This window comes from Typopeltis vanoorti, chromosome 20 (assembly GCF_054136105.1).
Source record: "Typopeltis vanoorti isolate ZY-2024b chromosome 20, IOZ_Tvanoo_1.0, whole genome shotgun sequence".
NCBI classification, from domain to species: domain Eukaryota; kingdom Metazoa; phylum Arthropoda; class Arachnida; order Uropygi; family Thelyphonidae; genus Typopeltis; species Typopeltis vanoorti.
The window spans coordinates 107,843,981-107,860,882 of NC_143568.1; the positions used below are offsets into that span (position 1 = coordinate 107,843,981).

A 16,902-nucleotide genomic window follows, 5' to 3' on the forward strand; every position below is an offset into this window, starting at 1 on the left:
ATGTGTTACATTCCACTCTGAAAAACCGAACAAACTTATTTGCCAACCCAATACTTATGATATGATGAGATTGAAGGCCATCCTTTTTTTTATTGTAGTGACTTCTAATGTTTATTGTATGTCTCTGTATCTTTTTTTCTGTTTTGTGTACCTCATAAGGATGAAATTAATTGTGCTCTTTTTAATTATAAATAGAATACTCTATTTTGTGCTCCTTGGCTTTAATATTTATAAAAATTTGTATTATATATATACATATCTAGTATATTTTATATATATACTACATGTATTTGTAGGTTATTTATTCATTCATTATTTTGACGTACACTTTTTTATATTCACTTTACACAAATCATCTATTAACTTTGTATGTATTCTGCCTTGTGCTCCATTGTCCATGTTTTATAATTGTTTACAGCTAGGTTCATAGTTTGTCCCATGGGTTTCTAAATATATCATGTGACTAGCTAAAGAATGGTAGAAAGAAAGCACCCTGTAATGCCTGTTTCATATAATCATTTTTTTGTGTGTTCATTCTAATGATGATGTGATGAGATACTTATCACAAAATATAAGTATTTTGTATTAAATGCTTTATTTTGTCTTCATGTAATTTACATGCATAGTAAGGTTTTCATTTTGATAAGTAAGTAGTTTGTCAAATACATGTGTAAAATTCTCATTTCAGTATAGGGGATTAGGGAAGATAGGAAAGGACAAAGAAATACATGCAAGAGTGTTTCTTTCCTGAAGAGATAGCCCTCACATGAATGCAAGGAGGAGGAGGAAGAAATGGAGAAGGAAGACAGATCGAAAGGAGAATGTAAGATTATGCATATTGTTGCATCAAACTAAATGAGAGTAAGACTGGAGAAACACTTGAAAAGAAGAAAAAATGAATACAACGGTATACAAAAGAGAGGAGCATGATGTAGATCTCACCTAACCAACTCAACTCAGATGTGGTTGAGTTGGTTAGGTGATACAAATAGTAAGGAAAAGGATGACTGACTTAAGTAGCAAACTTAAGAATGACTTTAGCCTGCCCATGATACAAATGTACTATAGGTTTATAGAAGCCTTATGTATGTGGGAGCCACATAAAAAAAAAGCAAGAGAAAAGATGTGAATTATTGAAAGAAGCGAAAAGAAAAGGAAGCCTACCACCATTTTGGAATGAGAGTAACAATGCAAATCATTGAAAGTGTGACTAAATATGTATTTCGACTTGTCCTGAACTTTTAAAAAAACATATGCATCTCTATAAGTATAATTCTAAACATTTTTCTAATTATATTACAGTACCATCAAGGCACACATATCTTGAATAGCATTTGTATTAATTTTAAACACTATGGATACATTTGACTTATTCATTTTCACCTGAGGTCGTCGATCAACTACCATCATTCCTCTTGTATAATGACCAGAGAGTTCAATATGAACTGGATATGTACAACTATTTATAACAATCTGTCTGTTAAGAGCAACAGCCATGGCAAGCAAATCGCAACACACAAATCCTGTTCGATTTAGAATGTTCCGTTGGCGAGTTGCATTCTTCTCTGTTAATAAACATATGGCTTTTGCCTTCATGCTATCTACTTCTAGCCATCTGTCATATGATTCCTTTAAAATAAACAAAAATAAATGAAAATTTAAACTACTGGTAGTTCTAAAAATTAACTAACATTTTAAAATTAATATAAATCACAGTATTCATGCAAAACAGTTTTAAAATATCTAGAGTCACAAAGTTTAGTATATGCATGTAACATTTTATGATAAGAGTATTTTAAAACCAAAATTTGGCCTTTATATTCTAAGACCTTGTTTATCTTAGTACATAGAGCAGGCCAGTGATTGCGGGCATCTTAATGTTCTTCTAAGGTTAAGTTAATCTTTCAGCAACTACAAACAAATGTAGCCTCTACCTTTTAAGGTGTCTCTGCTACCTTATTACTATAGTTAAGAATATCATTTTAGAGGGAAATATCAATTAACCTGTCTATAATATGGAGTATTTTCATTATTCAATGTAACACTAGATTCATCTCCTGATTTGGTCTCTTGAGAAGGATTTCAATTTTCCATCCCCTTGCCTACACCTTCACTTTTTTTTACTCTTCCATGGTTACCATTACTATCTTCACACTGGATGAAAGCAATGATAATGAGTCAGGAGTCCATCCCAAATAGTGCATGATCATACTATCACCTACTCAGCTAAGGGGAGGGGTAGTAGAAGTGCAAACTATTCAGGTGATTGGTGTTATATTTGTACACCTACAATTTATCACTTTGTTCCAGAACTCAAATTCTCAGGCACAAAATCATTGTGATGCCTAAAAATCAAACCCTAATGCTTAATGTTTTTAATAATAATTTTATATTATTCTTTTGTATATGCTTTTGTGAGCCCCCATGGCTCAATTAGTAGAGATGGGCCCTTTGGCTGGAGAGACCCAGGTTTGAATCTTGTCTATAATACGAAGGGCCTTTATCAGATCTTTTCAATCAAATGGTGAGTTAACCAGTCTCATACAGAGGGAGAGTATTTTTTCCTTCTGGAAACTCGGGTTTTTTCCCCCCCTCAGAACAGGTAAACCAACCTCATGAACACACAGATCTACAGTCAAAAAATAGTTACCCTTATGGGATGCAGCAGAGGAGTGATGTGTTTGCTGCATTAATTCATCATGACCCCTAATCAGGGGACTCTACTGTTCAAGGGGATGGATGAGTTGAAGAAGAATACGCTTCTGTCTTTTATGATTTCAGTTAGGAACAACACACAGTCAAAACAGTGTTATCCGAATGCATTATTTCAGTGACTCTGTTATATGAAGATACCCATCATGCAATTTGACAGCGAAATGCATGATAGCAAAATAAAGTGCAAATAGCCAGTACCGTAACAAGGGTATGAAGCACCTGGCAAGTTTCTAACTTGCACCCCCTAACCCAAAAAAGACAAAAATTTTGAAAAATTTAAACGTAACAAGTTAAATTTTATTAAATGCAATATGTTAAATACTTACTATTAACCCCATCAAAACGAGTTGCCTATAAATCCAATTATGTATTTGTATAAATAAATAATCTATTAAATAAGAACAAATTTTTATTCATATTCAATGACAAATAAATTAAATAAATACATGACATAGGTATAATATAAAATAATATAATAAAAACATAAATAAGGTCAGCATATTTTATAAAAACATATTTTATAAAATGCAAACACATCTATTATATCGTCATAATTTAATGTTTTTGCAATATTTTTTTTCAATTGATATTATAGACATGTTTGTCAATCGCTCTTGTCCAACAGAAGAACGATAGTAAGATTTTACATTTTCAATATGTTGAAACGAACATTCGCAGGAAGCTGGTGTTACAGGCATTGTTATGAAAATCCTTAATGCTATGTCTAGATTTGGATAAGTGTTTTGTAATGAGAGTTCGTAATTTTTTGGCAAGATCTGAAAAGTATCCATATCACCTAAATTTTCAAAAACTTCCATGGCTTGATATTTGAAACTCTCAATTTCACATACAAATTCTGGAGCATCTAAGTTGCTATTATATTTTAATGCCAGGTCAGCTGTGCATCGTTTGAGATCATCTAGCTGCATAATTTTTAAAGCATGTTCATTTAAAAAACTGAAGTCATTTGTGACCTCTTGTAAAGCAGTAAATCTATCATTGAATTGTATGAGTATTAGATCTAAAACTTCACATATTTTTTTTTTTAGTAATGCAGTTTCATTCATGGCAAACAAATCATCAGTAGCTTTCTCACCAGGCATATTTTTTATTTTGCGCCGTCTCTTTTCTGGAATGTAAGTTTCAATATTTATTGTTTCGACTAAACTTTTTGCCAAATTGTGAAGCAGATCGAAAAAATCATTTTGGTACTGTTTAATTTCATTTTTTAGAGCTTTTATCAGGTGATTGGTGTTATATTTGTACACCTACAAATTATCACTTTGGTCCAGAACTCAAATTCTCAGGCACAAAATCATTGTGGTGCCTAAAAATCAAACCCTAATACTTAATATTTTTAATAATAATTTTATATTATTCTTTTGTATATATATATGCTTATATACATATATATATATAGATGCTTCTGTGAGCCCTCGTGGCTCAGTTAGTAGAGACAGGCCTTTTGGTTGGAGAGACCCAGGTTCGAATCTTGTCTATGATATGTAAATTTACTTTATTTATCTTTCCTAATATTGTAACCCAAAATATTAATAGTGCAACAAAATTAAATTTTGTTAATAATTTTAGCAACATTCGAGTATTTGTTACAGAGTCTAATGTACCTTGTCTTTGTCCATCACACATTTCATTGAGAAGTTGTATTATTAAAGGCATTTGATTTCGTAAGGCTTTTACGGTGTTAACTTTTGCAGACCACCTCATGTCACTTAAACCTTTAAGACAAACAGATAATTTTTCCTTTAAAAGATCCCATCTACTAGTAGAATTTACAAAAAAGTTAAACAATTCTTGAATTGTTCCAAAACATGATTTCATTTGAACAGATGTTTGTGCAGCATGAACTCCTATTAAATTAAGGCTGTGAGCAGTGCAAGGAACAAACCTTGCCATGTTGTTTAAACATAATATCCTGGCTTGTACCCCCTTGTATTTACCTGCCATATTCACTCCGTTATCATATGACAATCCTCTTATATTTCTAATATTTAATCCGTGTGATAGTAACTTTTTTTCGATGTCATTCGCAAGTGCTTTGCCAGTTTTTTCATGTGTCACAATAAAATCTATGAAGGTTTCTTCAATGCTGCATTTATTCGTGTTAGGATCAGTTTAACATAGCACAAAATTTGAGTTATCTGTTCCTGGTGAGAAGTGTCAGGTGTGCTATCAAATAAAATAGAAAAATATTTTGCTTTTTGAATATTTGAAATAATATGCTGTCTAATTTTAGAAGCAACTATATTAATTATATAATTTTGTATTATAGGAGAGAAATAATTAACTTGATTTTTCATATGACTTTTGATATGTTGCGCAATAATAGGATCGTACTAATTAATGCTATCATGTTCCAAAATTTTCCATATTCGGGATGACCGATTTTTTTCACAAGTTCCTCTCAAAGTATCATTATTTTTTACACAGTGTAGAATGGCATCCAAAATAACTTTAAAACATGCCTCCACATTTTTTTTTTCTTTTAAAATTACTTTTTGTTGTTTAAAAATATAAGAAAACAGAAGATTGAAATATTTAATATTAAAAGCCAGAAAAAAGAACACTTCAAGTAACAGCAAATGAGAAGAAAATAAACAATTATACCTGACATTTTTGCATTTTAGCTAGTAATGCAAATCAAAACGGAATAAGCAAAAAAACTGATTTCATCCCTTCAACATGCTCAAAGAGCAGCAAGCAAGTTAATTGCATGTACGTGAGAAAGGGATATATGTGGAACTATGAGGATGTTGATTAAGACAAACTCTTTAGACATCTTGTAGTTCATGGAATGAGGAACTCTATGAAAAGGAGATCAATGCTGTCTGGACTCTGCTCAGAAACTATCTGGTAGAAGTAGTGTCTGAATGCATGCCAGTGGTTAGAAGGTTAAATAAGGTAGGTGTGAAATTATTGAAGAGGTGAGGCATGCAATTTGGAGGAAGAAGACATTATGGAGGGAGCACAAGATGAGTGGTAATAGTCAGCCACATGTAAAGTACATAAACAGTAAATAGTGCAGTATGACAAGAGGTTGGTTAATGAGGTCAAAAGAAATCACAGGGAGGTCTTTCAATATGTGGCCAGTAGACGAAAGAATGATTATGGAAAAATGATACTGATTAGTGAAATAATAGAATGACAACCAAGAGGAGGATACAACAGAAATGTTAAATGAGCAATTCATAAATGTATTTCATCCTCATAAATATAACATCATGCAGAAATTGAAAGCAGTGGGAAGTCAATTCCTTCTGCTCATCCACTGATAGTGGATGAGCAGGAGGAATTGACTAAACTTGATATCAATAAGACTGTAGGACTTGACGATATATAACCATGTATCTTGAATATTTCAGGAAGTTAACATTGACGTACCTCTCTAACACATTCATGTCAAGACTCTCCTGCCACCGCCATCCTAACCATTTGGTGGGATAAGAGAAAAACATCATGCTTCACAGCAATTTAATGTTTGGGTATCAGCAGATGTGACACATATTATGACAATTCTTCCCAAACCTGCTTGAGGGGGGAAAACGTGTTTATTATATATTCGAAAACAATAATTAAGACGAAAGCTATATCTGGTTGGTACATTTGAATTACTAAATGGTGTAAATTTGTGGACCATCAGTCATGAGCTATGTGAAAATGGGAAATATAAGAGAGAGAAAGAACAGGTGTGAATAGAAATACTTTCATTACTAGCAAAGGTATTACTAATAATTAACATTTGTGTGTCCTACATGTTGCTGGGTGGAGTGAATAACATGATTCTATAAACTCTAGACATGCATGTATGCATTTAGGATGGCATAATTAAAAATAAAAATAAAAAATAAAACCCATAAGGAGAGTGAAAGAGATTTGTTTGCAAAATATAAATAACTAATAAACAGTATCTGTATACATTCAGTAGTCATTAAATAATATAGGAATGAGCTAATCGAATGAACTAATAATGTTGATCAAGTGATTCGTCTAGGTATTGTAGGAATACATGTGGGTTGAGAGAGTAGCAAATCATCTTATACAATTTGTTATGCTTGTCATGTGTATTTATTTCTATTTTATAAAATTTGTTTGATTTTCTAAGAATTTTCTTTTATTCGCTAATGATCAGTATACAATTTTTATAAATTAATATATACACGAATAATTTCTGATAATTGTCGGAATTATACACCCTTCATGAATCCTAAGTTTATTACATACCTGTTTTTTTCTTTTTGTCAGTGGTTCTTCTGTCTTACCAATGTCAGTGGCTCTTTTCACATAGGCTAGTAGTTTGTTGAAGATCAACAGATGCAGTCCACTTCTTATGAGGGTTGTTTGAAAAGTTTGGTAAATTTCCAATAGACGGTGATACAATTCATTCATTCATACCAGTGTTGGTATGTATTATCTTTTTCATGACCCGCTGGCAAAATTTTAGCCATTTGCAATACGTAGTTCTCATTTGGCAAACATTTAAAATGACCGTGTTAGCATTTTTCATAAAAATGGAGAAAAACGAGTTTCGTGCAGTCATAAAACACTTTTATTTGAAGAAGTAGACGGCCACGAAGATCAAAGCCGAGTTAGATGAAGTTCATGGGGACTCTGCACCAGCATTAAAGACTATTTATTTTTGGATAAATGAGTTTAAACGTGGTAAGTCCATCAAAGATGAAGCGCACTCCAGACACCCGACTGAAGTCACTATGAAGGAAATCATTGACAAAATCCATGGCATCATTATGGAACACTACCGAGTGAAAGTGCGTGAGACTGCTGAGATCGTGGGCATCTCAACTGAACACATGTATAATATCCTGCACAAAAATTGCACATTAAAAAGCTGTGTGCGCAAATGTTGACTGTCGATTAAAAACGCATGTGAAATACAGTTTTTGACGATGTTTAATCACAATTTGCAGGATTTTTTGCGTCGATTCGTGACTGTAGACGAAACTTTGATCCACTACTATATAAACTGTAGTACATTTACAGTTTATATACTACAGTAGTGAACAAATTAATCTGAACACTCACATTTTAAAGAAAAATTTTAATTTCACAAGAAAATAAGTACAAAAATTAAAGTCAAACTTTACTTAATAATATATATGTGTGCTCATCTATTGCTAATACTTTCCTTAATTTTCTTAGCCACTGACTACTCTACCAACATAGAACATATTTCTCTTATTTCTGCATTACGAAAACCATAGGACACAAAGGATAACTTTTATAAAAGTTATCCTTTGTGTCCCAATTTAATTTTCCAATCTCTTTTTTTCATGGAGCAAGATACTGTTTGAAGATGAGTTCTTTGTCTTTCTGGATCTGTGACACCATGCTTTTCTCCAATATTTTTATGTATTGGTCATTTGTCCACGTGATTAGCTGAGCAGTTATGCGCTTCGCAACCATATGCCTGGGAAAGGAGTGTTCTGCATTTGATTCCCATCGCTGACGTGAAGAACTTAAGATCTTTTTCAGACATAGCCAAGTTAGCTGGTCTTGGGCATGAACTGCAGGGTTTTTCTCCCCAGTTTATCTGGGGGTTTTCCTCAAGCAAGCAGGCCCCATGAACACATACTTCTATAGACATAGGATATCTCCAGGAATAAAGAATAACCAACCTATTCCGTAGGATTCGGAATAGGTTGGTTATTCTGAATGTACTGTTGGCTATACTGAATGCCTACACGGTAAAAAGTGTAGGTCTGCATGTGAGTGTAAATCAGGAACTGGTCATTTTCATCATACTGTCAACAGGCACAAGTGATCCTGAACTGTGATGTGTAAAACAACCCTAGAACATCTTTTTAGTTTAGTGTTTAGGAGTTTGCTGAAGGTGGGCAGGAGAATTCTTTTCAGTCGCTGATTTGCGAACACAGGCATAAAATTTCTTGGGGTGAAAAATAGAAATATTTTTCACCTATGTCGATTTTATATAAGCCATAAAATACATATAATTAGAAATGTATGTAACCTACTGTAAGATAATCAATTTTGTAATATAATGTTAGAATAGCTGAATGTAGAATCACAAGCAATTGTAACTAAAAAGCTCAGACAGGATTAAGCTAGTAAACTGCAGGTCAACAACAGTCTCAAAGGTCACCAGATTATGAGTTCTGCAACCAAAACCTAACGTAAGCGTGGGCGATAAGGGCGCTTCCAGTAAATCCGGGAATTTTTTTTGGAGAGACAGCCAATGATGTAAAAGGCAGAGATTAAAGGGTGAAAAGGCTCTCTCTTATATTTTATTCCTGTGGCAAGCTTTTTGAGGAGTCACAGTCCCACAAGCAGTAGTTCTGAAGATCACAGGGAGTTTGTTGAAGAATTTCGCAAAAGAATATCTTGTAATACTGCCAGTGGACTCCCTATGTACCCCATGTGTACTAAAAATCAGTACACACCGATTCACGTGTGTACTGATTTTTAGCAGCCGACAAAGTTCCTAACATTGATGAAAAAATGCATTAAAGTTACAAGGAAGGAATCTGCAAGACGACAACCACTGGATAATGCCTGATCACAGCCGTTGTGCAAGAAAAAGAAAGGAGTCAGTGGAATTCACCCTTAACCCTTTTGGATTCAGGACTGTACATGATATAGTGAGCTTGTAAGTAGATTGCTTTATGTTAATAGCCTAGATTGTGTGTACAGACGAGAGATTTGATTCTGTTTAACTAATGGTATAATGTGTTGAAGAGGTCAGAAAGCCTAACGTGAGTTCAAATGTGTAATATAGAATATTGTAATTTTGAATAGTGCTTGTGTTATATAATGCTCAGAACATATATAGTATAATTTTGCTTTTTATTGTTTGTAATGAGAGTAAGGTTATGTGTGCAAAAATCCATCCACGATGTTTAATAAGTTGAGTGTGAATAATCTCTTTGTCTAATGCTTTAAGTGAATTGTTTTAATGAATGTGTGGAGAATCATGCACGTGGTATGTCCTATTTCATTTGTACATTAATTAGTTAGAATAAACATGTTTGGTTTTGTTAATAGCTTGCCTGATCTTTGTTAGCTAATGCACTGTCTCATAAAAACACATCGAACCTGTGTGATCTAAGTAAAGTAACAGCCATGACTGAGTAATTCGGAGTTGTTTGAGATAAAAATTAATTTAAGGGTTATTATGCATGCTTAGCTAAATTATTCTTTTGTATGCAAAGGAAAGATCGAAAATTCTTTTACACGATCCTTAATGGTGCAGTCGTTAACAAAAATAAATTTTTAAGGATTAATACATTTGAATTATAGCAATGTAGATTAAGGATTTGATCCCAGCCAGAGTCTTTTCCTAAGTCTACGATACTAGCATGTGTGAAACTATACTTTATGGCTTTGAAAGGGGAGGAGTAAAGCTAAGTAGTTTACGAAAGGAATAAAGTCAAATAATAGTATACATGAGTTAAGACTAGAACACATAAGCATTTTGCACAAGCTCAAGCAACCATGAAAACTAACAAAGTAAGAGGGGAAACACATACAGTAAAAAGGTAAAGTAATAAACAATATATATCATAAACTATAAAATACAAAAAACAAACATTACATAGGTACTTGCTCTCCTTGGGCAAAGAAATGGCTCTCATTTGAGAATATGACCATCTTCCACTTCTCAAAGGCTCAATCTTTGTGCACTTTTGCCCACTAGAGCCTCTTTTTTCTGCATAGCCTTTGTCAACAGTTGTTTCTTTTTTTTTGGTCTGTGGGCAATCCTCCCTGCTTCCAATAATCTTCAATGGACTGTCATGTCAGAAACATTAATCCCACTAGCTGCCAAATTTCTATTTAAGTCTACAGCAGACAATCTTGGATTTAATTTGCTTTTCCTAACTAGTAAGCGATCTTGAATAACTATCGTTTTCCTTTTTTGTCCATATTTTCCTTTTCTGTCAGGAGAAAAGGTACCTGTCTTCCTACATTTCTTTAAAATCGCTTTAACAGTACCCAAACCAAACCACACTCATTGGCAATGGATGACAAAATGAATAAAATACCATGAATGTCAACTTGTTTACGATATTAAAAACACACAACACTATTAATAGACATTATAGAGACAGTAAAAAAATGCAGCACTCAACCAAAATAGTGAACTAAAACCAAAACTGAACATAGTAAACTGAAACCAAAACAAAATTGTGAACTAAAACAAAAACCTGATGAAAATTTGGCTTGTTTGCATTAATTTGTTACTGTATGTTTAGCAACCATTAGCGTAATAAGAGACAACTGAATGACACTTAATGAAAAACACTCCCCTCCCTCAGACACTATGCTGCACATGCAAGAAAACATATTTATTGTAGCACTAAACATTGAATTTAACTAAATACATTTGTATATTGAAATTATCAAATTGCATTTGATAATTTCAATATAATTAAGACATTTCACAAATGCTAATTTTCCAAATAAAATTCTATTGAAAAAGTTGTAAATAGCATGCCATATAAGCATTGTGAAAACACAACCTGTCCAATGCAAAAGAGACATATATATATATATATATATATATATATATATATATATATATATATATATATATATATATATATATTATTGTTCATCTTTACTCGGTAGAAAATATTATAAAAAATTAGTTTAAATGACTATATACCGATAATGAAAAAACAACAAGGTTTAATATTAAGATACAACTAGTTTCGTTGAATGATTCAACTTCTTCAGGTATCACAGGCAAAGAATTATACAAAAAATGACAGATATGATAAAATTACATCAACAGATTTAGTATAAAAGACAATAGTACACTTTAAAAACAGGAATGCGAGCTTGAGTTCAAAATTAAAGTTGACTACATGCGTGAGCTGCCACGAGTGTGCTAATACTGAATAGAGGCAATATGTGCATCAGAGAGATAGAAGCTAAGACTGTTGTTAATATGGGATGAATCAATTGAAATTTCTCTAGATTCGATGATCTTTCTTTCGAGTTCATCATAACACACATGGATATTAGAAGTTTTTGGCCAGTCTATGAGGTGTTGGCGGCCTTCATCTGAGTTAATAGAGAAGAGAATGTGGCTAGAGAGAGCGCTGGCTCTGGTCCTATTGTAGGATATGTCTCTCTGGTGTTCTTCCATATATATATATATCTTTATACGTCGCTTTACATTCATATAAAGATACATATATGTATCTTTATACATATATGTACATATCTTTAAAGATAGTTCTTGCCAGGGGTTTCTGAATGTACGGACACTGCCTGCCACGACCATTTTAACATGAGTCCTAGACTGGGATAAGTTCCAAAGGAGTGGAAGGAGAGCAAAATTCTTCCACTTCATAAAGGAGGTGATAAGACTAAGGCTTTGAATTATAGGTGAATCTGTTTTGTCTGAAATTGTGGTCAAGGAGCAGTTAGTGTGGATGAAGATTCAGAATTGGGTTGACAACAGCATCATTTTCTTTGATGGACAGCATGAATTTACTAAAGAAAGACTGTGTTTTATCAGTCTACTTATTATAACAAGGTGACAAAATGCACTAGACAAGGCAGATGCATAGGCACTGATATATTTAGATTTTGCAAAAGCCTTTGATGGATGTTCTTTAAGTGTTTCTTTAAATTTGGGAATAGGAAATAGTCAGATGGGGCAAGGTCTGGCTAATAGGGTGGGTGAGGCAAACATTGAAAGTGCAAGTTGTGTATTGTCTCTTGAATTTCATGAGCAGTATGAGCAGGTGGGTTGTCCTGCAAAAGCAACATACCTCTGCTCAGTTTCCAGTGGAGTTTTTTCTTCAGTACTTCCTTCAGTTACTTCAGAGCTGTTGAATAAACTGCTGCTGTAACAGTTTCACCAGTTTTAAGGTACTTGGTAAGGATTACACTATCTATATCCCAAAAGACAATGGCAGAAACCTTTCCTGCTAACCTTTTGGCTTGGAACTTTCGCACAATTTTTGTATTTTGTTCCTTTTTTTATAATCCTGCCTCGCTTTTGGTCCAACTATGCAGAAACCATCATATTTAAATGACTAAGTTCCAAGTTTTGTCAAATAGTTTAACAATAACTTTGTAGATGTCTCCAATTTCTCCTTCATTCTAATTAAGGTTAAATTTCTTAAAAGATCTATATCAATGTAAGAAACAAATATATTTAAATTTGATCAAAAAAACTGGTTGAATTATGTGGCTTTTTGAGAAATCCATATGAATCTTTTAAGCTTTTAAGAAATGTCAAAAACATAGCAATATTCCAAATTTTGTTGAAATTAGTTGATGTAACCTATAGATGTATCTACAGAGCATACCTGAAATAGTTGCATCATTCCCTTTTTTGGATGCCCCCCCCCCCCAAAAAAGTGCTGTAAGTTATTATTAGTATTATTAAATGGATTTAATGGCATTTATTTAATTGAATTGAATTAAATTGAATACCTATCACTGAATAAAAGTGATGGACTGAATATTCACCTGAGATTTGGAGTTACATCAGTCAAATTTTGGCTTTAACAATTCTTGTGATAAAGTCACTACCATGCCTCCTGATGATGAGAGCTCAACTTCATTTTCTACACCAAACATTGTACCTTATGGCAATCTGCATCTTTTTTCATTGTAAGCTATTTTTCTCATTATCTTGTTAAATCCTGGTCTTTAATTAAATCTTGTCATCTGTACCTTTATAAAATCTACGATAATATACTATTCAAAACTTATTCTTCAATGTTCTACTTTAACTTTAATCTTAACTTTAACAGTCGCATTTCTGGGTAAATAATCCGTTGCTTGGTTTAATTTCTTAACCTTCAATCCTCTCACTCAACTTAATTTACTTTTGACTCAAGGCCACAAATATTATTGTTCTTGTGTGAAACTTTCAAACGTAAGAGAATGCCTCTGCCAATTTCTTTGTCTGAACAACTGGTGTTTTTCTAAATTCAATTTTGGAAAATTTATTTGATTTCTAGCTGCGCCACCAAAATTCCTGGATAGGATATGATTGTCCTTCCGAAGAAAACACTCAGTTAATCATGGAACCTTCCTCTCTTACTTATAACTAAATTTAAAACAACGTAAAACTTCTTTTCTACAGTCGTGGCTATTCAAGGACACACAGATTCGAATTTAATGAGCAGTGCATTGGTTACAGGAATCAGGCAAATTATTTAAACAAGAAAACAATTGATTCATATTCCAAGAAATGTACAAAAAGGTCAATATTAAAAACTCAAGTAAATCAGGTTCTATACTTCAATGGCAACTCACAAATACAATCACAATTACTCCTCTTATGTAAACAATTCTTGTAGGACCACGTGTCTATGATAATACGTTTGATAATACTCAGTCACACTTAGGGCAATCTCACTTAAATAAATGCAGGCTTAACAAATAACTGCAATATTAAGCACACAATAAATCACTTTAAATTCTGCTAAGTTTTCTCTCACATGTAACTGAACAAGACGATTCAAAGGTTAGATAAATACCTATAGTCCTTAAGTATCATTACAAACAATAACTTTAAACAAATCACAGTCACAAATTCTGTCTCTAGTAAAACAATAGAAAGATCTTACTTTGAATCAGTTGTCTGGTTCTCTCTGATAGAGTACCAGACAACTGCTTTCTTCCAAAAACAACTTCAATTAGTTGTCTCGCACTTCTGGCATCTACTGGGCTGGAATGCAGGGCTCTGATCTTGAACCAGAGTGGCCTTCCTGAACCTGGACTCAAAACAGAAACGAAGACGAACTTATTCTGCCACACACATCTAAATCTGCCTCTCCTGCTGGTAGCCTTCTACCTTAAGATGATTGGTAAAGCTCCGTTGCAACTATGTAGCCATTCACCTCCATTGCAGTAACTTACATTGCAACTCCGTAGCTCCTCGATTATTGTTAACCTCGCAACTTCTTGCTGACTGCTGTGACCCTGCAAAAAAAAAAAAAAAACCTCGATTCGTCGTAGCAACCCCTTTTTATCTGGTTCCTTTGACCTTGAGTTCTGCTACGTTTTAATCCCTGGGTATTTTGATGTTCTGCACCTGCCACCCTTTTCCATCATTGCATTAAGGTGGGAAACCCCCCCCGTGCATATTTGACCTTCATGTTTGTAATCACCCTAGGTCATAAGTTAATAAGATAATCCGTCTGGAAATATCTTTGTCTGGAAAGTTCTTGTGACACAAATTAATTCACATTTAACTTTCTTTGTTCTTTTACAAAACTTTTGGAGGTTACATTATCCAATAATTCACAAAATATTATTTCCATATTACTAAACTATACAAATTCTGCTAGTTAGTATATTGAGTGGAATTTCGTTTGCCTGGTATATGAGATATTTTTGTATAAAAATCCTTCTATACATAATTTTATAATCTGAACAAATAGAGCATACCATTCTAGGCCCTCTTAGAACTGCAGTTAATAATTTGTGTAACAAGAGATGGATAGGGAATTGCTATAATATTTGGATTTAAAATCACTGCTGCCAAATCTTAATAAATTACATATGGTATACGAACAGCCTAAAGCCCTGATTTTTCTCCAGAAAATCAGGATTCTAAGCTGTCAGAATCAGAAAAAAATTAGAGCTTAACACTATGATCTTGTCTATATGCTGACTAGTGATGCTGTTTTTATTAGTCAGGATAGTTGATTCTTCGTAGATGGAGGACCACTCTCTTTATTCTGCAGCACTTTCAAAAAAAAGCTCATAAGCAAAGTGGATATTAGATCCAGCATTATTTCAAAGCTAAATGTAGGCTTTGAAAAAAAAACCTGCCTATTGAAGAAGAAACATCAAAGAATTGTTTAGCTGGAACGAAATTTACTTTGTCACTTTTCAAAACCTTGTTAATTCTTGTGGATATGCATCATTTTTTGACATACAGAACTTAAACAGCCCTAGTCTAAAACCGTGTCCGGACAATTCATTGTGAGACAATTTATTGCAGGGACAGTTTATCGCAGAGACAATTCATCGTGAGGAAAATTCATCGTGCGAACTATTGAATTTGGAAAAAAATTCGCTGAAAATGTTATTGTTAGAAAATTGAAATGATACTGTATTGATACCGATTTATTAAAAGTAAATGCAATGTAAGATAAATTTCACAAAATAAAATTTTATTATGTATCTATGTATTAGTCCGTGCGGTTAGCCAAGTGGCTGGTTGCTTCACAACCATATGCCTGGGAAAGGAGTGTCCTGGGTTCGAATCTCAATGCTGACATGAGAAGCTCAGGATCTTTCTCAGACATAGCCAAGTTATCCAGTTCTGGGCGAGGACCGCAGGGTTTTACTCCCCAGTTTATGTGGGATTTTTCCTCCCACAAACAGGAAAACCGGCCTTGAGAACGTAACACTTCTACAGACATGGGATACGCTGGGAAGCATAGGGCCAACCGCCTTATCCTCATATAACAGTTGCGGTTATAAGGAATAGAAACTCTCGACACCATAGAGGTAAAAGAGGGATAGATATATATATTAGTGATTTAGATTTTCATATTTTTTTTTATTCTTATACAGTGAAAGTAATATTTTATTGATTGGTGAGTTTCCTAATTTCTGTTTCATCTTAAAATGGTATAAATATTCTTTCTTACTTGGATACTACAGATTCTGTTGATGGAATATTGATATTTACAAAATTATAAACACAACCATTATACGAGGATAAGGTGGTTTATCCTCGTATAATGGATACGAGGGGAGAAAAACCCTGTAGTCCTCACCCAAAACTGGCTATGTCTGAGAAAGATCCTAAGCTCCTCATGTCAGTGACAGGATTCAAACCTAGGACACTCCTTTCCCAGGCATATGATTGTGAAGCAACCAGCCACTGGGCTAACCACATGGACTAAATTTTGTGAAATTTATCTCACACTGCATTTACTTTTTATACATCGGTATCAATGCAATTCATTTCAATTATCTGGCGAATAACATTTTCAGCGAATTTTTTCAGCAATCAATAGTTTGTATGATGAATTTTTCTGTGATTATTATTATTTGACACCTCCAGGGAGTTCAAGGACTCATCGAGAGAGGGCACCTGCTGTACAACTCTGTCTCCACTATTCAATCACCAACTGACCGCAACTACACCAACGCCATCTACTGCCAACCACCACTGGTATTTACACAGACAATCATAAACATCCATGC

The 16,902-nt window shown here is 33.6% G+C and overlaps 1 protein-coding gene across 2 annotated transcripts in view; it reads right to left on the reverse strand.

Annotated features, from left to right (window-relative positions):
- Positions 1 to 576: 576 nt before the first annotated feature.
- Positions 577 to 16,902, reverse strand: part of LOC150095769 (nucleoside hydrolase-like) — a 55,018-nt gene continuing 38,692 nt past the window's right edge. For both annotated transcript variants that reach the window (XM_090410093.1, XM_090410094.1), the window contains exon 5: positions 577 to 1,629. In XM_090410093.1, coding sequence (XP_090266219.1) covers positions 1,297 to 1,629 — 333 coding nt within the window. In that variant the 3' untranslated portion in view covers positions 577 to 1,296. The remainder of the gene's footprint in view (positions 1,630 to 16,902) is intronic.